At 48.5% G+C, this 26,916-nt stretch overlaps 1 protein-coding gene across 5 annotated transcripts; it reads right to left on the bottom strand.

The window, feature by feature from the left end:
- Window positions 1–155: 155 nt before the first annotated feature.
- Window positions 156–26,916, bottom strand: STX16 (syntaxin 16). Of its 5 annotated transcripts, XM_060621188.3 has the most exons (10): window positions 25,985–26,916; window positions 18,236–18,271; window positions 18,073–18,084; window positions 10,731–10,838; window positions 10,176–10,316; window positions 8,844–9,009; window positions 7,645–7,736; window positions 6,944–7,087; window positions 5,615–5,695; window positions 156–3,242 (listed from the first exon to the last, which is right to left on the bottom strand). In XM_060621188.3, exons 1-10 carry the CDS (start codon window positions 26,114–26,116, stop codon window positions 3,138–3,140), a joined length of 1,017 nt encoding a protein of 338 aa, XP_060477171.1. In that variant the 5' UTR covers window positions 26,117–26,916; the 3' UTR covers window positions 156–3,137. The 5 variants fall into 5 exon arrangements, with proteins under 5 accessions (XP_060477171.1, XP_060477129.1, XP_060477161.1 ...); XM_060621146.3 differs by lacking the exon at window positions 18,236–18,271 and having other exon boundaries at window positions 25,985–26,915; XM_060621178.3 differs by lacking the exons at window positions 18,073–18,084; window positions 18,236–18,271 and adding an exon at window positions 10,964–11,080 and having other exon boundaries at window positions 26,036–26,911.

The following is a 26,916-nucleotide window of genomic DNA, read 5'->3' as shown; positions in this document are numbered from 1 at the left end:
TGGATGGACTTTCAGACACTGAGGCAAGGCCTCCGACACAGAACAAATAGTCATCGGCCCAAGCGATCACAGAACGGATGAGGCCCTCCTGTAACACAGATGCATTGGAAGAAAACACGAGCCCCATCGTTAAAATTAATACTAGGACGGCAGGATGCTCTTTAATCCGCATGATTGCTTTATTGTACAAAAAGTTTCCAGTAACAGTGAATTAGTTTTAAAAAAGGACAAAAAAAAAAAAGTCATTTTGGATAGAAGCGCTTCACTAATTGCTTTATTTAAGCACACAAGGAAAAAAGTCTTATCTGACCAATTAGGTTGGAAGGGTTTTATTACCTTTAAGAAGCCATTAGCTAGGATAAAACACTGAAAGCACTTATGTCAAAACAAATAAATAATGCTCTCTCAATTAGCAGAGAAAGCGGTAAATCTGTTAAATTAGAGACACACACCGCTTCACGCCCATGGCGAAGCCAGCACCCCCCACCCCCAAATTAATACAACAAGAGACAGTAGACTTGTTACAATCGCAGGAAAGATCAGGAGCTTTGGAGACCTGACGGTAAACGTTTCCTTATCTCCTCTCCGGCCCCGTCAACGGAGCCACCCCCGGACACGTTCAAGGGGGCAGGTGTCCAGGGGCCGAGCCCAGGGCTGCCCAGAGGGAGCCTCCCCCTCCCCCCCACCCCCTTTCTCCGGTCGGTCGTGTCCCAGGCGCGGGGAGAGACCGGGCTGGCGATCATTACCACCAGAGCCCGACAGAGCTGAATGGCCCGGCCCTCCCTGGGACAACGGCCGTCTGGAGCAAAAGGAGCCCGTCTCCTTCAGAGGCAGAGAATCACCCGTTACCCTGAGGTACCAGGGCCCCAGGACCAATCTACTCTTACTTCCCCCAAGGCTGCTGATCTTTCCCTAAGTAAAGGCTCAAAAGAAAAATACAGTGTTTTGAGGAGCACGCGCCCTGGGGCCGCTTCCCCGCCTGGGGACAAGGTGGCCTGGGGACAAGGTGATGGCAGCAGACAGCGGGGGGGGGCTTTCTGTGGCACTGCACTGCTTTCTCAGTTCACTCGAGATCCTCAAGATCACTTCTGTCAGTCCGTTACTTTACCCTGGTGGGTGAGGGGGGCAAAAACCAACCCCGATCACCCTGTTAACTGAAAATAAATATAAATAAATGGTGATCCTTTCTTTTTTTTTTTTTTTTTTTCTGGCGATCCTTTCTTAAAGGGTCCCTTGCCTTGCACGTTAAGACCACCGAGCCTCCTGTCGCCACTGTCCACCGCTGGGGAGGGAAGCCCCGTGACCTTGAACGGCCCCCCGCTCCTGGGAGCAGTCGGTCTAGAGGAACATCTCGACTCGCCCCACCGGATTAAAACCCGCTGTGACTAGAAAATGCCTACGGCTCTTCTCAAGATCTGCAGAAGCCCCACAAGTCAGGGGTGATCAAGGAGGTGGGTTCTTACTTCCTGACCTTTTTGCCTAATACATAATGGTTGGTCAGGGAATACCAGGCGATTTCCTGAAACGCCAGGGGCACCTTCGGATCGTCCTACAGCCACATCGGTCGTGAGAAAACCAGTGGTGGCCGGGAACTTGGGAAGGGGAAGGCTGGGGCATGGGTGTGGGTGCTAAGACCATGATCTGCGTGGACAACCCGAACCTCTGGACTTGCATTTAAGTTTCTGGAAACGACTTCAAAGTCACTTCTAAAGACACATTTTATGTGACTGATCCAAATAAAACATAGCACATTTAATGAGGTCACGCTCTTCACAAACTTCTCAGGAGAGGTACAAAACAATGGAAAAGCCATCGAAAATTATACAAAGACCATTAGAACTATACTGGCGTCTCAAGACCAAGTAAAAACATGAACAAGTTGAGCTTTCAAAGCTATCATCGCTTTCCACATTGTTCTACAGTTCCGGGAATATATTCGAGCACCATAGTGATAATAGGTAAGAAAACGGCAAAGTCCCACTCTGGCGATCTGATTCATGCTCGCACGAATGAGGGACTTCTAATCAAGATTTTCACCATCTGTCGGAACGTGCTTACTTTCTGGGCATGTTAAGTAGCAACGCAAGAGCCGATAAATCATACCCCTGGTGGAATATTTTACTTTGAAATGGAGTGATGTTTGGTTAATAATTTGAGATCCGCTAATCCTAAATGGGGTGACCCATTTAGAATGGCCTCTGTGTAAATTCACAGTTCATTAAATGGTGGCTAGTTTGAACAGGTCATTATGTAGTTAGTGCATAAGTAATGGATTGAGCAAGGATGGCTGGGGACGAGGACAGGGGCACACTGGCTGATTCTGGCGACTTTCATGACACGGCCAAGCTTCCCTTTTTCATGTTTTCAGGTGAGGTTGCTTCAAATCACCAACTTTTAAATTTAGGTGGTTTTGTTTGGTAACCCCTTTTGGTTTACAGTAGAAAATGCAGTGCACAGACTCTAAATGAGGAATAGTCCATTTACGATTAATTTAAACTTATGAAGCTGTTTTAACTGGCCCATCTAAATGTGTTAATTAACATCAATGATGGTTTCTTATTTTTCACACTTTGTTACTCTGATCATTAACAGTGATGGAAAAGCTAAATTAAGTTAATGGGGAACGGATTATAAATTCTTAAAGGACTTCTCAGTTTGTTTTCAACTGGAAAATATACAGAGAAAGATGAAGAGGCATTTTTGCCTCTACTCATAAATTTTTGGTACCAAATTTCTTAAAAACCAGATGGTTTTTAAAAAACGTTTCCAAAAATTATTTCTACATGCTGCTCAGACATGACTGCTAAAAAAATAGCATATGCACATACAACATCGAACAGCTTGCGGAGTGCCTGTAAACATTCAACTCATTTTCTCTTTCTAAAAAAAATATATATTATAACCGACGACAGAACTCAATCTCTATTCTGCAGCAGCATCAAAGGTCCTTAAATTCTTGACAATGAAGGAGAAACAGCAGCTCATCCCCCTGCTGGAGCACGACCGTGACGAGGGGTCCGGGCAGGCGCTCGCCGCCCCCACGGGGTCCGCAGCCCGCGCCTCCGCTGTGCCCGCAGGGCGGCCGACCCCTCGTGCCCGGGAGCGCACACGGGTGGCCCACGTGGCCGCACGGCCGCCTAGCGAGACTTCACGCTGATCAGGACAACAATGAGGACGATGATGATGACAAATAATATTAAAATCACAAGCATCTTCCGGTTCTTCTTCTGATACTGCTCTGCCTACGGAAAGAGGAGGGGAGAGAGGCCGTCATTTCCCCGAAAGGCCAAATAGCAAGCCCGCCCGCCTCCGGTTCTGGGCTCGCGGGTCCGTCTGCCTAACCGGCGTCTCCGCCACGGGCTACGTCAGCAGAATCCCGCCCGCCAATTCCGGCACAATTAATCGACACGAGTGGACGAGTGCCACGGTCCCGGAGCCACCCATCTCCCCCGGGGTTGCCCCAGAGCCCGGGCCCGGGATCCGCCGTCACGCAAAGGCTGGCAGGAGGAGTCCACGGCTCTGCCTCAGGGCCGGGCCGACCCGCTTCCCCGCCTGCTCCCACCGTCGGCGACGAGCCACTCTTTCCACCCGAGCCTCCCGTTCCTGGACACGGTTCCTCGGACGGACGTGCACCTCCTTCACCATGACGCCCGACAACTGGCTACGGTTCCCCCGTGGGACTGACGGCCCCCCAGAGGGTGTTTTCCGCCTCCCCTGACTTTGGAAACAAGAGCACACCCCTCCTTTGAGCCGGGAATGGGAAGGAGTGAGCCACGGGTAGCAAGTGCAGAGAGAGACCCCCCCCCCCCGCCCCCGCGGTCCCCCCTCCCCGTGCTTCTGCCGGCACCACAGGCAGGCGCCTGCCGAGCCCCGCACCCCCCTGCACACACCCTACCCGCACACGTCAGCCTGGAGGCCGGGAGAGGGGGCGGACACGCCGGCCGTCACACCTCCCCTGCCGCGCACAAACCCAAGCGCGGCCCGCCTCGGCTTCTCGGGGACTGGCCCAGAGAAAGGAAGAGCACGCCCTGCGCTTCCCCGGGGGCAGCTGGGGGGGGTGGCTACTTCACAGGGAAGGACAAGAAGGCGGCAGCTTGATGGCCACGTCTGCCCAGAAGATCCGGCCCCTTCTGTCTTACTTCCATGTTCCCCGCCAACCTTCTGACTGGTAGTTCTGCTTCCTAAGTGAACCCACCTACCCCCTGGGAGCCACTCGTCCACCAGGAGGAAACCGCGGCCTAGACGGGTCAGCCCGTCTTGACGGTCGGGCCCGTGCGCGGCCACCCCCGAGGCTCCATCGGCCCCGGAGGAGGTGACGGCCGGCTAACGGCCAGCCACGCTGCTGACAGAACGTGACGGGAGAGGGAACACGGGGCTGGCTCACTTCTCTGACAAGGAACCCGGAACGCCAGGGATGCCGCACGGGACTTGAAAACCTCTCAAAATGATTCATGAAGTAGACCCTGAAACAACGTTCTTAGTTCCCCCTGGATCTGTACGCTCCTGCGGAGAAAGCTTTGCCCGTGGTCTGTGTTCTATCAGAGGACACGTTTCACTAGTTTTTATTGAACAAACTCTAACAACAGCGTATCAGAAGCCGGGTATCACAGAGTCGGCAGTCACCCCCGTACGCGAGGCTGGCGGCAAAACGAGTCCGCAAGCTTCGAGCCCTCGGCCCGTCTGAGGCGGGCCTCTTGTTCCCGCCAGGTGCCGGGAGTCTCACTCCCACCCTGCCGCGGCAGCGAGCGCCAAGGGCTTCTGCTCAGACCTCGGCAGGCGTCCCCTTCTGTGCACCCGACACCGCCCGGCCGGGGAGCAGCCAGCTTCCGCAAAGCGACGGCGCGGTACGTTAGTGGACTGGAAAAATGCTCATGCTGTGGCTCCAAATGTCACTGGGTCTCAAAGATACAAGGAAACGGACAGAAATCTATCTCCTTTGTGAAGCGTCCTCGTCCCTCTCAAAGCACACAGGCCCCTAGTCACACACGAGATCCACTCGGCTGCACGTGTGTGTTTCTCATCACTGACGACCAGGCTTCGAAGACGCTTCCCGTTTATTTTTAACAAGTATCATGAAAGATCTTCCCGAAAGAGCTACCTTCCCAGCAGAGAGTAAGGGAGCTAGCCTCACGTCAACAAACGACTCTTTTCTCAAGGTAGCACACAGAGACACCGTGGCAACTAGAAGGGAGAATGAGACTTTATCTGCTCCAGAACGACCCTCCAGCAGCAATCCATCAGAAGGGCGTCACAACAAGAGAGCCCCGAGTCAGCACCAACGAGCCAACAGAATGTTCGACGCGCGTCGAACAGATGCCCGTTCCCCTGACTTCCTGAAACGAGAGTCAAAGAGCGAGATGCTTTCTGACAGAAAGAAAAGCCCAACTGCTTTATAATTTCCTGTCACGGGAGGGAGTTCTCAGCAACGTCAGGCCCACGTGTCAGGTGCACCTCGAACCGTTTCCTGCCGGGCAAGGGCAACGACCGCCACGGCCGGCCCCACACAAGCCGCTGGTGTGCGTCCCTGTGCTGCTACACGGAGGGTCCTCCTGGGAAGCCTTGGTGTCTGAGAACAGTTCCTCGAGTTCTAGGTTACTGAAACATCCGACATTACCTTGTGAAGCTGCTTCAGGCCGTCTTTGGTTTTGATGCAGGACTGCTCGACATTATAGTCAATTCTATCAAGGACTGTACCCTGAGTAAGAAATGACAGTTACAGACCATCAACAACCCCAACGGGAAAAACGGAACTTCAAAAATGAGAAAGGCACACTGCAGACGTCGTTACGCACAGGATTATCTGTTTTACTTCACCGGGTGGTAAAGGTGCACATGGAAAGCTCTGGAATCCATCCCCAAGCGATATTAGGCACTCAATGGCAGAGTGCTGTGTTAGTTACAATAAAGTCTACCTGGTGAGACAGAAATACTGACACACTGAGATTTCTTTTTTGGATTTAGCCACTCTAAGATATGCCACATTCAGACTTACTGGGGCTTTAACAAACACACGGTTCAGTGGAAATAGGCTCTGAGAGGCGAAGGGCTGACTTCTGTGCCCATCCGCTGCATAAATACTTGGATGCGGGTAAGCAGAGAACGCGGGTTAAACTAGACCCAGCCATGATTAGGCCTGGAAATTGCCGATCACGTCTACACACGTCAACGCAGGCTTCCGTGGGTCGGAGCAAAGACAGTGAGCTCCAATCCGCCGCGTCAAATTACACCTTTGCCTCCAGGAGAATTCTGGTTTTAATTGTGTAATCTCTCGGTTCACACAGAAAGGAGGGAACACCAGGCTACATGCAAGAACAGGGCTCTTAATGGAACACGCTGTATCAGTAGAGATAGCAAGAGCAGTTCCTTGGGAACCACGGGAGTAATTATTGTAACTAGATCTTCCACAGCCTCAACACTCCATTCTGCAGCTGGTGGCAGGGGGATCAGGACCCAAATCCCCGCTGGCAAGATAATAAAACCCCGTAATCAGATTGTAACAGCGAACAAACAATTTAATTCTACTTGAAAGCTAGTGGTTCCCGTTGCCATTACGCAGTAACCTGCCAAAATTAGAAGGGAAACTTTATCTACTGCCAGAATCATTGCTGAGTGGGGGGCACCAGACCCCCAAAGCGGGGTGGTCCCCTGAGCATCCTCGGAGTTCGGTGGGAGAATAGGAGACCTTTTGATATTTGTTTTTTACTTCAAAAAAAAAAAAAAGAAAGAAACAAAGCTCTCAGTATTTTTATGGGGAGTGACGTTAGCACGTGTACGTAATCTGCACGCGTACCTGTGTAAACGTGCACGCACACGTGTACATACGTGCACACGTGGGGGGAGAGGGGCAAATTCTGTTCCCCGACGGGAATGCAGAACCAGAAGTCTGAAGAAGGACCCGAGGTACGGCAGGAAAACTCAATGACGAGGGAGCTAAACCGCGTACCTGCTCCACGATCATCGCTCCTAAGTCCCTAAAGATTTCATTCAGGTCCGAAATGGACTGCACGATCTGGCGTATCTCCCGCTCCCTCTCCTCCACCATCAGCGTGTTCTGTTCCACCAGCAGTAACTGGTCATCTGTGAAACCCTAGCGAAACAAAACACACAGGATTTGTACGTTAGGGTCCGCCCCCGCCCCCCGCCCCGCCTCCAGAAAGGGATGGTGTGTGATGTTAGACGTAATTCAAAGAACGAATTCTGGAAACACTTCCACAAAGCAGGTAAACAACACACAAGCACTGATTTTTCCCTGACAGGCAAGATCCAAACTCCTAAAACACGCCGCAGGGTCTAAAGCACGACCGGCCCGAGCAGGGGACGCGGGTGAACCCACGTGGGCCGCTCCGCAAGGGCCGAGGAGCAAAACCGGCGGGATGAACCCTGCGCTTCTCTGGGTTCTTCCCCAAGGGGGGTGGGCAGACTGCTTTCCTGGAGGTTCCGGAAGGCAAGACCGCAAGGTCTCCTCGTAGCCTCTGCAGAGGGAGAAGCAGTACGGCCCCCACGACCGCTCCTCCAACTGCTGCACAGACTCTACCTGAAGCAGCGCTGACCCATCTCACCGCACACAAGCCAACGGTCTATGAAGAGAAGGAACAGAGCGGAGCGCGGGCGTGGAGCAGTCAGTTCTGCAGCCCCTTCACGTACCCGGTCATAGAGAGTATTATCGTCTCCATCATCCATTAGTGGTACTGCTGTATCAAAAAAATGCTGGGATCTTTCCTCTCGGTTCTTCATGCCTATCATAGATAGGAATTCACTTTACTGGAATACGTAAACCGTCCTGGTTACTGCTCCGCCATTAAAAAGGGGAAATCTGGAGTGAAACTCAACAGTCAAAATGGAGATACTCTCAGCAGCTTTAAAAGAAGCCTATCTCCAACAGAGGTGGGGGGGAGGGGGGAGAGTAAAGATTATAAACATAAAACAATATGCAAGCATTTGGCGTTTTTCAAGACGAAAATCACACTGCAAATGGGTACCATTCACTCGACGCCAAGTGAGTGACAAAAGGACACTGAAACCATCTGAGCATCTCTAAGTGAGGCAGAAATATTTAATCTCACTGCTGTTACAAAACATTTTTTTAAAAAAATCGTATTTCTCTCCAGAAGCATCTCTAGTAACAATTCCAAATGGCCCTAATCAAGTTTTAGAAGTAATAAAATTAAAATACAAATATGCCAGTTGTCAGATGGAGGGGGAACTAGGTTTTTCGGTTTTTTTTTTTGAGTATGTGGGGATATTACTGATTACAGTGGTAATATGGAAAAACCTAGTTTATGAGGTAATTCGAACGCGGACGTGGCTGACACCAGACTTCCCACTGTTCAGGAAGAAAGGGCAGGGCAGGCTGAGAGGATCACTGGCCAGGACAGCCAGCAGCCAGCATTTCACCCACTCCCAGAAAAGATTTTCAGGCACTCGAATACTTTAGTTGTTTTGCAAATATGAAGCTTCCGCGTGATTGCAACTTTTTACCTCCGCGTTCGCACTGTCCTCCAACCCCACATCTGGGAAGCTACGGGCCTCGCCAACGTGCTAGAATGCTTTTCACATTGTTCGAGCTTGGCAAAGAGTAAGTTTTGTTTTTGCTGCATGTGAACTGTTCTGACACCCCGTCCTCGGCCTCGGTCCGGGCATCATTTCACACGGTGTGTGTGTGTTGGGGGTGGGGGGGTCCCTTTCGTTGCATAAGCTGTGAAACGTGCTCAAGGGGTGGCGATGGAGGGCTCGGGACGAAATGGAGAACTAGCGGCCAAAAGGAAGGATGGAGACAAAAAGCGGTCCTAGTGCTGGAACTTTCATGCCTCGAAATCCCGTCCATGACTCCCGGGGACACTCACGTCTGAGGTAGCCCGACTGCGCGTGCCGGAAGCTGGCCGACAGCTCCTGCAGGGCCTGGGCCAGGGAGGCCACGACGTTGCGAAGGAGCCGCTCCTCCTGGTCGGAGCGGGCCCTGTGGGCCCGGCCGGGCAGAGCCTGCACGGCGCGCTGGCACCTGTGGAAGAGCTGGGAGAAGGAGGCCACGGCTCCCAGCGAGCCGTGGAGGAGGGGCCTGAGTGCCACTGCCGCTGCGCTCGCGGGTCTGAGAGCCGGGAGAGGCTCTGTTCGCACAGGCCGGCGTCACCCAAGGCGCACAGGCCAAAGCAACCCGAGGCTCCGAGGCTCCCAGGCGTGGCCAAACGCTGTGGGCGGGGCGGGGCACACACCCCCTCCGGCCCTTCGCCCGGCCACGCACCGCTCTGGGACTACGGTCCTCTCCCCAGGCCCCCGCCACCACCCCGAGGCTGCAGTTACTGTTACTGTTCCCGCTTTGCCGACGAGAACACCGGGAGGCAGAGGGAGCAAAGGGAGCGAAGGGGAGCCGTGGCACGGACCCCCTGCGAAGAGCCAGGACCCAAACATCCCAGCGCCCAGAACCTCTGAGCGCCAGGGGATTTAAACAAGTAAACGATGTAAACACTAAGGTTTCCCCACTGCTCAGATTATTTAAAAAGTACTCAAATTTGGGGCGCCTGGGTGGCTCAGTCGGTTAAGCGTCCCACTTGGGCGTAGGTCATGATCTCACGGTTCGTGGGTGGGAGCCCCATGTCGGGCTCTGTGCTGACAGCTCGGAGCCTGGAGCCTGCTGCGGATTCTGTGTCTCCCTCTCTCTCTCTCTCTCTCCCTGTCCCTCTCCTGCTCAGTCAGTCTCTCTCTCTCTCTCTCTCAAATAAATACACACTTTTTTTAATTGCTCAAATTTAACATTTTACAAGGAATGTTTCTAGGGTGCTAAGTTTCTTGAAGATGCTAACACACTCCAGCCTCGGGCAGCGCAAGTTCCCAATCTTTTCCGATTACGAGGACCATTTTGTAACATGAACAATTTGTAAGCACTAACATAAGAAGGTATACATCTCTAGATCAAGTGACTGAACTCGGCAATGCTCTGAGTTTATTTTTAAATCAGCTCACGGTGGCAGGTGCCGACAACTGGGGAAACAGTCCCCACTCGTCTGAGACACGGGCTGATAACCTGGGGGAGCCCGGGGTCTCAAGTCTCTTGGTGGGCTGTGGGCTGGGAAGCGTAAGTCTGGGGAAGGGAGGTGCGATCTGAGAGCTGTGCCACGCTCCGGCCTCTGAGGGGGCCAGGAACTGCCCACTCCGGCCTGGGGACCCAGTCCCACCCTCACCTGAGTGATCTCTTGGGCGGTGATTTCAATGGCGTGTTCCTGCTCACTGCTGTCGTCCAGGGTGGGCCTGTTTAAATGCTGGTCGTGAAGGCTGGCTAATTCCTTCATTTTCTGTTTGATGCGGCCAACGTCGTACTGTATCTACGCAAACGAAACCACCAAAACTGCAGGGCCGCCTGCCAGGCATCTGTCTGCCTCTGAGACGATCAGCTACACTCTAGAGCACAGGGTCCGGGCTTCAGCCAACTTGTAGTCTCACCGACGTGTGAGCGACTTTGCATTCAGGTTATCGGAATTCAAACCCCACTGCTCATGACATGGTGCTCGAGTCTCTCTCTCTCTCTAATCCAGGCCATTCCCACTGGAGCCCAAACCGCCGGCTCACACCCCCTTTTCCGGTGGGGTGTAAGGCGAGCGACCCGAAGGCGGGATTACTTCCAGGTGCCTGCGTTCACCGTGTCGTCACGCTTCTTACGGCAAAAGCACCTTTACACGTGTCGGCGTCATACCATTACTTAAAAAAATAGGATCGTGTGAAACTAACATTCCACTTACTTCGTCCACTCCGTCCACCCATTTAGGGGGCGACCGCTTTGTCACGCCGACTGCTGCTTCTGGATCTAAGCTAATGCCCGACACCAGAGCCATACGGTCGTCGGCAAGCTACAGGGAGAGAAAGGGACATGGGAAAAAAGTTACTCAGGTTCCATTTTGATAAGCACACTCTCACACCCTTTTAAATGTCACTCCCTGAGAAGACCAAGAAATGTAGGAGTAAGTGCACTTGCCTGTGTCACAAGCTTGCTTTGGTACTGCTAGCATTTGGGATTGTTTTCCTATCTTTTCATGCACCAGTTCTTAATTTTCTCGGACATACTTGTGAACATGAATTTGACTTGATCTGGCTATAGAGATGTAATAAAAAAAATCAACAGAAGAGCCTTAACACAAAGACCTCTCATTACCAGTACTACGTACGGACAGGATGGCATGAACCTCGACAATTAATGCGAGCGGATACAAGTTAAAAAAAAAAAAAATACGAGGCTACAAACGGAACTCACACGAAATGTTCAGTAGGAGCAAGGTTTACTTACACACGTTTCGCTTCTTTTGGAAACGGGACTGAGCCAGTCACCTTGGTCACAAGGTCATTAACCACGAGATAAAATGTATCAAAGAACCGCCTGAAACGATCGGCGAATCACCCGCCATGCAAAAGCAACCCTCAAAAATCTCAACGCGAGTCTGCCCGTCGCCTCCTTTCTTCAGTTCAGGGTCCGCACACGGTGTTTTCACTTGTTTTGAAATGATACCCAGAGCTCTGGTCCTTTTCCCGGGTCTCAGACACGGGCTTCGAAAACCCCGAAGGCCCGGGGAGGGAAGGCCGGGCCTGGCTGAGTTAAGCCGCTGGCCTGCCTTGAGGCAGTGAACGGGTTGAGAGCCATCTGGAGGTGCCCTCCGGAGTTCAGAATTTATAAATGCCAGTTTCCAAAGATCCAAATGATGATTGAAAAATAATGGAAAACAGTAATATAAAAGTCTTTTACAGGTAATACTTTGTAAATGCCCTAAACCATACTGTGGAATTGGGTGAAGAATTTATGTTGCTTTTCTCTCCCCCCTTCCTTGCATGTACCTAAAGTTATGCTTTCATTCATTCAGCAAATACTTGTTTGCTTTTCTAATAAAGAAACAAGACAAAATTTAAAAATCAACAGATAAAGGGAAAAAATGTGACATAAGCAAAAACCTACAAAGAATTCTTATATCCTAATTCTTCTATGCTAAACCGTTTACAGAAAAATTCCTACAAGCAAATTGGCATCTCGCAGCTGCCCCCCCCCCATCCCCGCCCCTGCCAGGCCCTGCCCCCACGGGCTTAGGACATTCTGTGTGTTCCCGGATCACACCGCGTGCAATGACCACACCGAAGACACCAGAACCCTCGTAACTGCTCCCTGAGCGTCTCTGAGTCGTGATTAAGTCACCAGCATCCCGCCACCGCGTGGACCCTACAGGACCACAGAGTCATCTCAGGTCACAGACAAACTGTGTGGCATCCGACCTGCACAATCTGGGGCGCTGGGTCCATAAAGTGGCAATTCTCAACCACAGCCACCCTGTTTGTTTTCAAGAGTTCACCAATAGGAATCTTATATTCTTTTTATTGTTTTAATCCTCACGGAAACTAGATGAGCTAGGAACTGTTATTCCCATCTATAAATGAGGAAATTGAAACTCAGAAAAGTTAAGTAGCTTGCCCAAGGTCACAGAGCTATTATGTGACAGATTAAAACTGGGTCCAATGACTCCAGAGGCCCCATCTCCCCCACGGGCTGCCACTCATTTTGGCAGGCCCGTGAAATAGAATTGCAATCTGCTAAGAAAACGAATCGGGAGAGCCAGCCCTCAGACTGAAACACCACCACAAAACACAGTCCCGGATCCACCCCCCGCCGAACCGTACCCGGGAGAGAGGACCAGCTCCCACTGAGCACAAGAGTCTCAACATAAAGCGGCCTCTCTCACCGACCACCTGCGGGTTCAGCAACGGGGCTCAGACCTCATCGTACACAGAGCAGGGAGAGACCGGGAGGAGCCGAGCTGTTTATTCCTCAGACTCCTGCTCTGAAGTCACGGAAAGGTATGCATCTCTGCACAGCACACACTGACCAAGGCAGGAGGGACAGGCCACACGGCCAACTCGCGCGGGACACGGAGCTGTGGGTCTCCTGGAGCAGAACCCGAACTCAAACCTCCAGCTGTTTATACAGAGCAAACCCCAAAACTGCTAAGGCACCTCTTCATGGGTCACAGGATTTCCTCGATGCTGGCTTAGTATCTAATCGACCATATTTTATCAGTATATCGTTTTCAATAGAGTAATACTTTATGTAGGCTCTTAAGCTCATGACCTTTTTTGTACTGTTTTTACTGTTTATAAAAATACATTAAACTAAAAAAGATACAGAGGTGGTATTCATCTAAATTTACCTGCGTGGTAATCAGCATCGACTTTTCCGAAACAAATCAACTCTTCTGAAACTTCGATCACACGTGAAGTCAGCTGAAGTGGACCCACCTCTTTTAAGCGGTACCCGGTTTTACCCAAGAGTTGTGTCCGCCCCCCCCCCCCCCCAAATGCGTATAAGTTAAAACTGGGGCCAACACGTTCTCTTTCAACGCTCTGAGGAAGCTTGCTAATTAGGAGATCCTTACCCGAAAATGACAGATCCCAGCTCAAAAAGCTGGCCCTGGCTTCCCCACATTGGATCAGGATTTTGCCAGTAAGATAGTCTATGCAGTCTTTGGGGCTGCAAACTTTAAATATTGGAAAAATTGTCCCTTTCCTCATATAGTCTATAGCCATAGCTCGTCCTGATAAAGAAATTCAGCAGTACTCAGATGAAATGTGTCCTTTATTTTACCAGTATGAATTCAAAATGAAAAAAAAAACCCACATCGTTTTGAGAAGGGAAAAACATAATTGAAGAGAAATGTCAACTACTTGAAATAGAAACAAATATGAACATTAACAAAATCTATGTTACATGCAAGACAATCACTCCCTTTCAACCTCACTTCACATTTGAAAACATGTTTTCTTATTTTCTTAAGATCCAGGATGATCCTGTCAGTTTTCAAGTTGCCCTTTCGGTCAAGACAGGCTTTTTAAAAAACTGCCAGATTTTTTATTCTCCTTGCTTATCCTTGCTGAATTTCAACTTAGTCCCCTCTCTGAATATATGATGATCCTGGTCTATAAAGCTTTTCTAAAATGAACTTGTGCTTCTGAGATAAAAACAAAAACAAAAACTTTTCTGTATTTTTTAAATAAAAAAAAAATCAGTAAAAATTCTGAGGAGAATTTCAGAATTCTTGTCTTTGATTTGGGGCTCTGATTTGGGGGTGCGCTGGACCCGGGGTCATCGATGCAGGAAAATTCCAACAGATGTTCAAAACCGCACGCCCACAGGGCTCCTTGCTGGTTTCCCTACAGTCACCTTTGCCCTTGGTCCACTTTAGATGCCGACACTTGTCCCTTAAAGAGCACCAGGCAGCACGGACAAGTTCCCGATCTACGGAAGGAACGCGCACACACGCATCCTCTTCTTATAAATCCGGCTGCCGCAAATCTAGAGCCTTTCTACTCTTTGGAAACCCTGCCTTTACAAGAAGGCTGATTTGGTGTACCGTAAGATTAAGGACATAGCAAAGCCTCTGCAGAGATTAGCAAAGTCTGACGTATGCCCCCCCCCCACCCCCTATCTGAACACAAATAAAATAAACTAAGTTCCGTCATCATGGATTGGTAACGAGAAACAATACTGACAATTCTGGATGGTTTGTGGCAGCGGGCACTTAGCAAGTCCTGAAGGGACGCTGAAACTCACAGCCTGGCCGCTCTCGCCTCCACGTGAGACAACCCAGGGGTGTGTATGATGAAGTCAGACCACAAGCGCGACTCGCTGGGCTCGAGATGGCTGGGGGACTTTGCTCACAGATGGTTAGGCTTCAGAGACCTCAGGTTTTTGAGGGAGTAAAAAAGCACGTGGATAAAAAAGAATCAGGGGGTGTCAGCACTGCAGTGTGTCTGATTTTTCAATCTGTGATCATTTAAATAGTGACTAATTTTTCTGGTTGTGAGACACTAAATGTCCAAAAGAGACACTTAATTTTTAAGTGTGTGAAAAATAAACAACAGAAAGATACAAAAAGAAAAGAGAACAAAAACAAAGATCAGAGAATCCTACCACCCAGATATAAATGCTGCTGGTTTCACGGATTTTCCTTTTCTCTCAACTATCGTTCACACCCTTAAAAACTCAGGCAGCAATGATGGCCTGTGCTGTCGGTGCCGTCCTTCCCCTGACTGGAGCCCTGTATCCCAACAACAAGCCTTCGGAGGGGACTGCCCCCTGTTGTACAAACATGGACACTAAGCCCGCCCCCCTGGGTAGAGACTTTCCAAGCAGGTGACCGGCGGGCCCAGCCTGCGGCCCCCATGTCCCCACTATGTCACCGTGCCCTGCCCAGGATAAAGACCCAACGGCTTGGGAGACGACTTTGTTATAGGAAGAGAAGTAGATGAGAGCAGGGAACGAAGCAGAGGGCCAGACACTTCTCTGGGTAAGAAAGTAAACGGCGGGTGTGCTTCCTCCTTAGGGACACCCCACTGCTACTTGTGGAGAAAGACGCAGAGCGGGATCCCCAGGGCGCAGATTTTCAAGTTGATCCGGGCAGAATGACAGTCTACCGTGGGCACCCTGTAAGGTGCCACCAGATGGCTTCACTCTGGGAGACCCAAGGGCTGCGGTCAGGAAATTCTGCTCAGGCCTCAACTCCAGAGGGGTGGGCTTCTAACTCACGCCCAGAACCCGTGTGTCACTCTCACTATCCCCAGAAGACGCCGACCCCAAGCCCTGGGGCAGTTGTGGTGAAGCAGGGTTCCAGACACCGAGCCCCAACGCCCCCAGCTCCTAACCCGGCACCTGGAGCGGAACGGTAAGAAATGTGCCACTGTAATTAGCTGGGTCAACAACAAACACAAGCAATGAACGAAGTAGACAAAACGCAGGTCACGTACGATTCTGGAAGCTAACTTCACAAAAGATACAACGGTCCCGGACAGAGGACAAGAAGGGCCAAGTGAAGTGCTCACGAGGACGAGGTGGCCATGTGGACCCAGAATGAAGGCTGACTGAGTCTAGAGAATCCCAACAGCACGGGAGTCGCGTGGGGCCAAGTGGCCCTCCGGGCGGCGTCTCTGGTGACAGGATGTGGAGACCCCCTTTAAACACCCAGAAGCTAAGAAGAAAAGCAGAAGGGCCTGCTGGTTCCCACTGTGGGTAGCCAGTTTCTGAAGAGGGAGGCAAGACTGGAACTCGGCTCCCGGGGCAGACCCCTAAGTGACATGACCGTAGATGTGCTCCTCACATGGAAAGTGGCCAGTGTTTCTTTGACTTCTGTTCTTCTGTGGTTTGTTACCTATCCCCCATCTCACACTTCCTTCTGGGAGCCGTAGCCCCCAACTGTTCAAGAAGGGGCTGCATCTAATCTAAAAGGCCTCCGCTCTCAGCCCCAGGCCTTCATGCCTTTCAAGTCTGGTCGGCAAACCCAGGCACATCCTGTCCACCGTGCCCCAGAGACGCTTAACTCCACTGTCGGGGAGCTGCAGCCACTTCCTAGCTCTCCAGGGCTGGGGCCCCGGCCCGGGCCCGGTGCTGGCAGGGAGGCCAAGACACCGGGATCAATGAGCTACTCGCTTAAGGGTAGCTGTTTTTAAATAGTAGGGTTTTTTCTGTTTTGTTTTAATATATTTTTTTAAACATTTATTCATTTTTTAGAGACAGAGTGTGAGAAGGGGAGGGGCAGAGAGCGGGGTGGGGGTGGGGGGTGGAGGGGACACGGAATCGGAAGCAGGCTCCGGGCTCTGAGCTGTCAGCACAGAGTCTGACGCGGGGCTCGAACCCACGGACCGTGAGATCATGACCTGAGCCGAAGTCGGACGCTCAACCGACGGAGCCACCCGGGCGCCCCAAATACTAGTTGTTTTTTAACGGCAGAAGTAGCGCACGCACAGGTTTTAAAAGCAGATATCCAACCTAAGAAAAGGGTATGCGATAGAGAGGAAGTTTCTCTTCCATCCCAGACTTTTCCTGGAAGGGATCCACTGTTAACTGTTTACTTTGTTCAGAGATTTCTAAGCACACCCGAGTGTGAATGGGAGTTGCTCTTCTCAAAAACAAAACCCAGAAGAGCGGGAACCGCAGCTTCCACGCTAGTTTGCATCAGGCTCCTTCCCACTCAGTGATGCGTCCCGGAGCTCAGTAGGCTGCGGCCCCACGGATGGACCGCACTCTTCGAGGTACAGGGAATCAGGATGCTATCCAATTTCTTTAACCAGCTCTCGACGAAGGCTATGCAGCAGCAGGTTGTTCCCCATGTGTTCCTACTACTGACTCGTTAAAACAGCGTGTAGAACGTACAGGGGGATCTTCATCTACTAGTTAGGAGCTCCAACTGGTGCTGACGACAGTCACCCGAATCCCACCTCAGTGGTCCTATCCGAATCGCAATAAACAAAACCCCAAAATACCTCCTCTCTGTTACTTTTTAAAAGGTCTACCCTCAGGAAAAAATATTTTTATCCTTCCACAGCGGAAATGGGTCAGAGAGACACAAGACTGACAGCCACAGTTCAATCCCCTTTTACCTCGACCCTTTCATTAGCGCCTCTAGACTACAGTGCTAGGAACGTGCACCCTGTCCGACTTCTCGGTGAGTTGCTGGTTAAGTCTTGAAAAGGCCGAACGTGCGCTGCTGGGAAGGGAAGGGGGCAAAGAGGGGACCCCGCAATGACGAGCACACACACAGGGTCGCCGGCCTCGCCCCGGCACGTGACCGTGACCGTGACCGTGAAGCCTCCCCGGCGGGCCCCCAGGTTGTGAGCCCGCTTCCTTGCGGCTCTCGCCAGACAGACACCATGTCCTCCACACTCTACCTGAGCAGCCTTGCTTCGCAGAAAGCAAGCAGCACGCTTCGCAGAAAGCAGGGGGTTATACACACAATCCTAAAAACGATCTGGCTTTTTGTAAGTTCAAGAAAAGGCTCACTCAACCTTTACTATTTATTTCTCAAGTTGAGACACTTTCCCAAGCGTAGCAAATAATTGTTCCTTAAACTCTTCTCTAAGCCACCAATTTACCTGGGGTGAAAATATATTAAGACATCCTGAAGATCAAATTGATAAACACAACAATTATGAGTAATCAAAAGAAACGCTAAAATGTATATCAGCTCTGTTAGTATTCTGTATATGACCAAAGACTTAAAAAAAAAAAAAAGACATAATTTTATTAACTAACATACAGAAATATTCAAAACACAATACCTCGTCCAGCTCCTGAAGAGACATGTTGTTCCCATCAGTCCCATCCAGTTAGGGATAGCAAAAAAGAAAGAAGGATGGGGACAGACAGATAAGGCATGGTCAGTTGAGAAACACTTTGATTTTAAACAGCTCTAAAGTTGACTAAAAATAAAGATCCACTAACCAAGGCATTTAAAAAATCTCCCCCTTTTGATTGCTCCTTTAAAAAAAAAAGAAAAAAAGCTACATCAATACACATGTATTTTTTTTTTATTTACCGTGATTGCTGTTTCGGTGAATGAGATAGGAAACAATAAGCAGTTGTAAAAATTAAAATACCATAAAGCAAATAAAATACACTTGCTTTAGTCTCACAACAATATAATGCTAATCTGTTCGATCAGTATCAAATACCACATACAATATTCTAAATTTCCCTTAGGAAGATACAATAATTTGAGAGCAAAGCTAAAATGCAGTTTTACCGGGTCAAATAAGTGTATGTTTCAGCATGTAAATGAGCCCTGCAAATGCAGCAGAATTAGCAAATGGACAACCCACAGAAATGGTCTATGGCTGCGTTCAGATCATATTGGAGTGACCACACGTGTAAGGTCTCTACAAATTCAATCCCGCAGACGCGGCTTTATCCGCGGTAATAAGCCAGCCGAGAAACCCTTCTTCCCCGGAGAGAGACACAGGTGGTAAGAGAAAAGAAAAACTCTCCCCATTTGCTTGCCATTTATTATTATTAGTCTAGAAAGCACACAGTTATTGGTAAAGCTATTATCGAAGCGAGTAAACAAGACAAAACAAAACGAGAACGAGAGATTTTCCTGAGGGGGGAACAGGGAGGAAGAAGCACCCGCAGCCAGAGGATTAAGTTTCAGTTGAAAACTAAAGGTTCTTTTTTAGATCGACACGGAACTCTAGCTTCTGAACAGATATTTACCAATGACAGATAATCTGAAGAACTAGGTCTTTTTTTTTTTTACTTTTTTGTGTTATTGATCACTGAAATAATTTGTGGTAAATTTCAATCACCAACTGTGTTTTTTTTTTATGTTCAGCAGTAAATTTAGAAAATTGAAAAACGTAAGTTCCTTATTTAAAAATTAGTAGTGCAAATGAAACTGGTCTGTCAGGACCAAAATATTATTAAACAATGACAGTAATAAAAAGTGTAATCAAGCAGTATTCCTCCACGTAAAAATTCAATTAGCTGACATTATAAAGCTGCAAGTCGTCTTCATTCCTTCCATAACTTGCCACGAGAACAAAGAGAATGATATTTATATACACACCCTGCCATAACAGGAGTACTAGAAAATTTTAATAGAGAAGACAGTGTCAAATGGAAATCTGATTTAATTACCTTTTGCTTTAAGAAGAAAAAAAGACAATGTTCTTATTTTTTAAGAGCTTAACATTTTCATGCAGAAAGCACTGCATTGTTTTTATTAATAGAACAGGACAGAGGGCAGAACCCCTAAGTTCGGTATCTCAGCCTGTACCTCTGTCCCTTCTGCAGTGGCTACTTGGCATCGAATCTTCGAACAAAGTACCACTGCGAGCCTCGGGTAAGGTCTCTGCTACACGTGAGCCTGTCCTCTTGGATTATTAACCCAGCACACACCCTGATCTTTCGGTTTTTACAATTACTGGCTGATAAGAGGTGAAATCAGAATCACGGACTAGATAAAGCCTCTTTTTGTTGTAAGTAAGAAAACTAAGCTGCAGAATGTATAAATCCATTTTCCCAGCGCCACAGAGCTTTATGGCTCAGAAGAGGACGACAGACCCAGGTGTTCAGGCCTCTTCCCCGCCCCCCCCCCCCCCAGCATCTCTAATTTTATTAATAATTCAGGAAATTATTAGTGATAGTCAGCTACTACCGTAACACATCGGGAATTAAATTCAGAGGTCAGCTTCCCAAAGAGTCCCCACCTACCCCCCCCCCCCCCCACCGTTTTGCTACTTAAAAATAGAGGGTGTTCAAAACTCCCCCTGCCATCAAATTACCAGAAAATCTGGTCAAGAAACAAATTAAAACATTTAGAATTACCATGAGGAAAAACCAAAATACAGCCAAATGAAAACACGTTACTACACATCACCACCTTCTAAATCTTTACAATGTCTAAATCTAGGTTTTTGCCCTGCCAATGGCATATAACCAAGCAAATATTGAAAACTCCAAGTAGCATGTGGAATTTATAGTCTAACGAACTTTCTACATAAAACTGAAAAATAAGTGGAAACCCATCTGTGTTTACTCAGGAAGTCTGGAAAAGTTGAGCAAAATGACTTGGAAGTACAGGTCTATGCTATCGTGATATTTACTTTATTTCCGTTCCTGCCAAAATAAAAGTTTGCTTCTCTTTTATCCAACAAAGTACCCTTATTCTCAAGTAAGCCTCGCTGCTCAAAGGGAATCTTTAGAGGCAGGAAAGCAAACAGCTCTAAAGAGAAATATACAATGATTTCATACTTGGATTCTAAAGACAGAGGACTAATTTTCCAACAGACTCAGTGTGGACTAGAACCTTCAATATGCTAGTAAAAACGCAGTTATGCGTGGCTGGAAAGCAAGACACAGAAAGATGCTATCCTACTGTAAGGAAGAAACACCCCCAAGACTTAAACAATGGGTCCTTCCACATTCTGGGATGTGCAGCGACAAACAGTACTGCAGCCCAGTGGGTTAGCACAGGGCTCGGGGGCCAGGTTGGCCCGAGGCCCCACCCAGCTCCCGGACTCTCTAGGTGGGGGGCACTGGACAAGCTCCCTAACGCCCTCCAAACCTTAGTTCCCTCATCTGTATCGTGAGAAAAACAACAACACCCGTGTGACAAGAGCTCTGTGAGGCTGCATACAGAAGGTGCCCACATGCCCGGAGCCCAGAGCCAGGCACATAGTAAGCTCTCAATAAATCTCGGCTTAACGTTACAGTCAAGACTGAAGGACTCCAGGTTTCTTATTACCTTAGTTAATCCTCAGTATCTTTTCTCCCCCTAAAGCACACCATGTTTTATTGAAAATAATGTGGTTTCAAACTAATCTAAGACCAATTAACTCCAGCTTCCATTGATAGATTACGCATTATCTTAAAGCACAGGATAGATCAGGCAAGTCACCACTAACCAAGTGGCTCCAAACCCTCTCTTAGACCCATTCCAGACCAAAGGCGTCATATGGCACCTCATCAAGATCAGAACAGCAACTCAACAACTACTTTTCATTCATTCGTTTGAGACTTCACACATTTTCCTGAATGATTATGTTACTTTGTAAATTCATTTGAGCTCCTTAAAGCCAAGCTGCCTGTAACTGCTTGAGTGAGGCGGTGCCTTCAACCCTGCGCTTGGCTGATACAACGTCAAAGTTAGGTCAGCGACGTACTGGAGCCACTTCCAAGGATTTTTGCACGACGCTGGCCTAGCGGGCACAGCGACGTTGTTGACTACTTCTCCTTTTCAAATTGAAGCTAGGGCTCCTAGGGCTGTGTGCCTCGGTCAGGGGAAACCGCGCACTGGACCAGAACTCAAGAAGGCATTGTTGAATCCATACGGCCCTCGGGAATCGCCTAACTCAAACCCCCCAACTTATAAATAAGGCAAAAGATGTCGGAAGAGACCGAGGAGCCTAAAGACACATTCTGAGAGTCAGCCACAGAGTGAGACTTAACCCTAAATTGCCAGACTCAGAGTCCAGTGCTCTTTTCCTTTATTTCCCACTGCCGTGAGGCACAACAATGATGGGGGGTCTAGGACCGAGGCCCAAACACAATGAGTGAGAAACGCCAACAACTGCATTTTGCTGCAAGTCTAAAAAACAAAACAAAACAAAACAAACAAAATCAACCCCTGTCCGTTTCTAACAATTAGTTTTACCAATACCAATACAAGCAAAACCACAATTAAGGAGAATTTGGTTCAGCTCTGGCTGCTAAACTTTCAAAGGCATAGAGAAAAACTAGATTTCATTCACAGGCAAGAAACTTAACCAGGCTGTGTCAGCCGGGGCTGCTGAGCTGGATAGAGAAAGCTCTCGGCGAGGAGAAGGCTGCAGGGTTACCAGGCAGAAGAAGGAAGAGGCTTCCCGTGTCAGAGACCCTGAGGGCCAGAACCAGGGCTAGGACCACAGGATACAAGGTACAGACTTGGGGTTCATGCAGGCAAAGGCTGTTTGGGACTGACTGGCTGCTGGGTTCCCCTGTAGCCATCACAGAATGTGGTCGAGGAAGGGAGGCATAAGGGTTATCACAGCTGGGATGTCGGGTCAAGGATCTTTAGGTCTCTGCTGGCCCTGGGGACTCGGCTTGCTTTGTCGCTGCACATCCTCCTTAAATTCCTGCTTAGCTGTGACATATTTGCCTGAATGCTGCATCAACCTGTTTCAGCATGCGTGTGTACGGGCGCACAGGGCAAGCCCACCGTCGCCACCCGAGAACTTCTGGGTTTTTTCCCCTTAAACTAGGATGCAGTGAAATGCATGTTTAAGTTTCTTGAACGATATGGCTTTGGGTGTCCTGTGTTTTGAGGTGTGTGAGGTACACACGTGCACACAACCTTCTAATCAAATCAAAAAAATCACAGCCTTTTCCTTCAATAAGGATGTGAAAATTCAGCTTTAAAACTTGAAAACAAAACCCCCCTAACCCCCCTCCCCCAAACTAGCAGTTCGATGTGATTTTTTGATTTATTTTGGGTTGTGTGTGAGGTAACAAACACACATGGAAATCTACTTCTGCAGCTTTTTCTTCTAACTGGGAACTAGAAATTTCAGGTTATGATTTTTTTAAATTAAACTCTAGAATTTAGCTGCTTCCCTTTTCATGAATCTGAGTTTTATCAGATATTTACAAACTGCCTCCTTTTAATTATTTTGCTCACGTTTTTAATATGCCCTGTATATATCTTTTAAGTTTTCATTTATAATTTTTCAAACATACTGAAAAATATGTAAAATGTATGTATAACGTCACCCCACATATTCATCAGTAGACTTAACAACCAGTAACATTTTGCCTTATTTGTTTCATTTGTGGGGGGTTAAATATACAAAGTGGCATTTTATTCATTTCACTACTCAACATTTCAGTAGGTATCTCTAATAAAATTAACAAATTTGATGAATTATGATTAGCTTAATTAACTAATTATTTCTTAATGTCACCTAAGACCCAGTCCATATTCAAATTTAATAACTTTGATTTTGTTTGATTTGCTACATGGTTTTGAAATTTGCAATTCAGAAATGAGGTGTTAAATTTTCTATGAGCTAGACATGCAGTGAAAAATGCTGCAGAAGTTACTGGATAAAGTTTTAAAAAATTGTGTTAGACATGGCTCCCCCCCCCCCCCCACCCAAATGCTTATAGCACTTTTCCAACTTCCAGAAAAGTTGAAAAAATCATACCTCTACTTAGTCATGTTAACATCTTGTCATGTTTGATTTTGTGTGTGTGTGTGTGTGTGTGCAGAACAGTTTCTGGTGAATTGATTGTAAGCAGACTGAAGATGTGTTACTTCACCCCTGAACACTTGAGAAAAATTTGACATGCCATGTGTTTTCTTAATGCACACAATTAAAAATATTACTAGGTGGGGCTTTTTAATTCTAACTTAAGCAAACCATTTTTGTTTACTTGCAAATTCTATTTTTTAGATAGTCTGAATTGACTACAAGGATATTTTAAATGATCTGATTGCTTATAGGCTGAGAAAAATTTCAGAGACTAATATCATTATGTAACATTTTAAATGGTGAAACATACAGAAAATATCGTTCTAATGTTCTGACTTAGATATGTATAGTTTGATTCAGAAACCTATTTTCCAGAAATTGCCTGAGTTAGCTAAATATATCTATACCTTCTTTGACATATCTAATTTTCCAAATTATAGACTTTAGCCATCCATGTTTAATTATTTGACTTAGCTTATACATGTATTTTCTAATGGCCTACCTTAGAAAACCAATTTAAAAATCGGTCTGACTCAGAGATGCACTTTTAAAAAGCTGCCCGGCTCAGACACCAGGTTTTTAAACTGTCTGACTTAATGATTAATAATAATGATAATAAAAGTCTCATGTTACCCAACAGTTCAGGGTGTTTTGAACTTTATACGATGAAAAATTTAAAAGCAAACAACGTTGTTTCAATAAATTAAAACCGATACCTTAGAAACATTAACCCGAGTTTTGGTTCTGTTGTTCACCCCCCACCCCGCCCCCCCATCAGGTAGCATAAAACCAAGCATTTGAGGAATATGCAATTTTTACATCTTATTTGATAAAACTAAAGTTCCACTGAGGAATTTTATTAATTCAATTTCTACTCCCTAATTCTTGGCTTATTTCAGAGCATTCTTTTCAAAAAATCAGCACTGGAATTAGCCCGTTTTCATTCGGTACAATACAATTTCTTCTTCAGTTTATAAATGCAAAAAACAACTTCAAATTCTTAAGTAAATACAAATCTAAACATACTCCGTCCCTGTTTTCTACGCCTTTTGACCTGAATTTGCACGATTTTATTCCTGAAACTGCACACGCGGCTTACAACAGCTTTTCCATAGAAGCAATATGGCCAAAGACATTTTCCACTTGTGAGTTACAAAAAGGAAAAACTGTCTTTGTCACTCATCAAGACACATGGCATGATTTTTCTGAAGCATTCAGTAAGGCCATAAAGGAAAAAAAATAAAAGGTAATACAGTCCCTAATAGGTGAAATAACTGTGAGGTCCCCAGCGCTGGATATTTCAAGTATAGTCCCTCAGAGTCTGGTTTGGGGGTGACTTTATTTCCTTCATCCTCCAAGGCTGCTTCTATTCAAACCTAGCCTGTTTATAGCAAGGAGCACCCCCCCCCCCCCCCACTACAAACTAGTTTCCTAACTTCACTTTTCAATTTAAGATCTTCCAGAGCTAATCACTGTCTTGGACAGACCATGCAGCCCGGGCCCTGATTTACCAGAGCAAGAAAGAGCCAGAAACTGAAGCTCAGAAAAGGTAAGTAGACCTCGACAAAAACAAACAAAAAAAAGCCCCTCGGCAATCTTCCCAGGCCCTCCCTCTAAAAGATCCTACCGCTGCGCTAAAGAAAGGTTCAGGTTAATTAAATCAAAAAGCATGTGCTATTCTGAAGGTTAATTTTCACATACATACATGTTTGGTTTTTTTTTTTTAAAGTTCGAATGGAGGGAGAAGCTTAATTTCCTGTCTGGGAAATGGAAAACGAAGAACCCAGCACCTTAGTCTCCCAAACAGGAGCCCCCAGGAAAAACAGTGAAGCAATTATTCCTAGGGAACAGGGCCCCACACAGGGCCGCGAGGCCATTAAAAGAAAACGGGTGAAACAACAACAACACACACACACACACACACACACACACACACACCCACACCCCCACACCCCAACTGCTTCCTCATTTGGGGGAGGGTGTCGTGCATTTGCAAAGATACGGGCTCGGCGATCTTGCAACCCAAAGTGAGGCTCCGTATGGGAGGGGGGGAGGGCGGGGGCTTAAACACAAAACGAGACAAAAAGGCTTCCGGAAGGCCCCAATTTTTCCAAATCTCCGGGTTAAAGCACATGTAAATCGGAGGCGGCCGGTCGGGCAGTGACGCCCGGGGCGGGAGGGAGGCGGGGGAGGAGGGCTGCGGAAGTGAAGAGAGAGAGAGAGAGAGGGCAAAGGCAGAGGTGGAGCAGGGGCCTGAAACTGTTTTTGTTTTTGCTTTTTCTTCCCCATCCAGGGTTATACACGTCCCCGGCCCCTCGCCCAGAGACCTTCCACTTCCGATTAGTCTTAGTCTTATTCTTCTTCTTCTCTTTTTTTTTCAAACAGAGAGACAGACAAGAGACAGACAGACAGGCAGAGCCGCTGTGCACACGGTGCGTGTGTCGGAGGCCGCCGGGAGACTCACCGCAGCAACGCTACGTGAATGCAGAGGGCTGGAGGTGGTGTGACTACTCACTTGCTCGGCTAACAGCTGCCGGTTTTGGATGGAATTATTCCGCAACAACAAGAAAGCGTCGGTTAAACGCCTGGTGGCCATGTCTCACCCTTTGTGACCCCCCGCTCAGGGGCCCCCCGCCCACTTAGCACTCCTGGTTTGTTCACTTTTCTTGCTCTTGGCCTGGCCGGGTCGGGCCCACCCTTCACAGACACCTGCCTGGACAAGGCCTCGAGCCAGGCGGGCTCGAGACCCCTCCCCAAATAACCACCTCGGCTTTCCAATTGTCTGACTCCCCCTACTCAAGGCCTGCCTTCGATCTCTAAGCACTTAAATCCCCCCAATCCTCGCCTCGCTAGCCAACGTCCCAGAGACCCCACCCCAATCCAACCTTGGATCTACAAGCGTCTCACTCGCCAATCCGGCGGTGGACTGGGAGGCCCTGAAGCCCCCTACCCCCCTTAGTCTCGGAGACCCCCCCAGGGGCTGGGCCCCCTACCCCTAACTTGGCTCACACGCGTCCAGGCCGTGCCCTGGAAGGGGAGGGGGGGGGGGGGGCTGCCTGTGACTCAGTTTCCCCACCAGAGGCCTGGCCGGGGCCTCCTTTGGACAAGCCGAGGCAAGGCCTGGGCCCTGAACTCCAGGGCGCCCGGTACTCCCTTCTTGGGCCTCGTCTGGGCCTGCTGAGGCCCGGGCCCGACCTCCTGACCCCGTCCCTCTCTGGGCGGCCCGGTCCTCCACTGCCACAGCGGCCTGCCGGCCTCCAGGAGGGCAGCAGGGCCTGCCTCCCCGGCCTCCTCACTCCTCTTCTCCGGCTCCCTCCATCCCCGGATCTGACTGCAGCTCAGCCCCGGGCCGTTTCCGTGCTGTGGTCCCGGGTTCTGGCGTCCCCCCTGGCCCTC

The sequence above is a fragment of the Panthera onca genome, chromosome A3 (assembly GCF_046562875.1).
Source record: "Panthera onca isolate mPanOnc1 chromosome A3, mPanOnc1 haplotype 2, whole genome shotgun sequence".
Lineage (NCBI taxonomy): Eukaryota > Metazoa > Chordata > Mammalia > Carnivora > Felidae > Panthera > Panthera onca.
The sequence above is the reverse complement of the archived record's forward strand: the minus strand, read 5'-3'. Positions and strand labels throughout refer to the sequence as shown.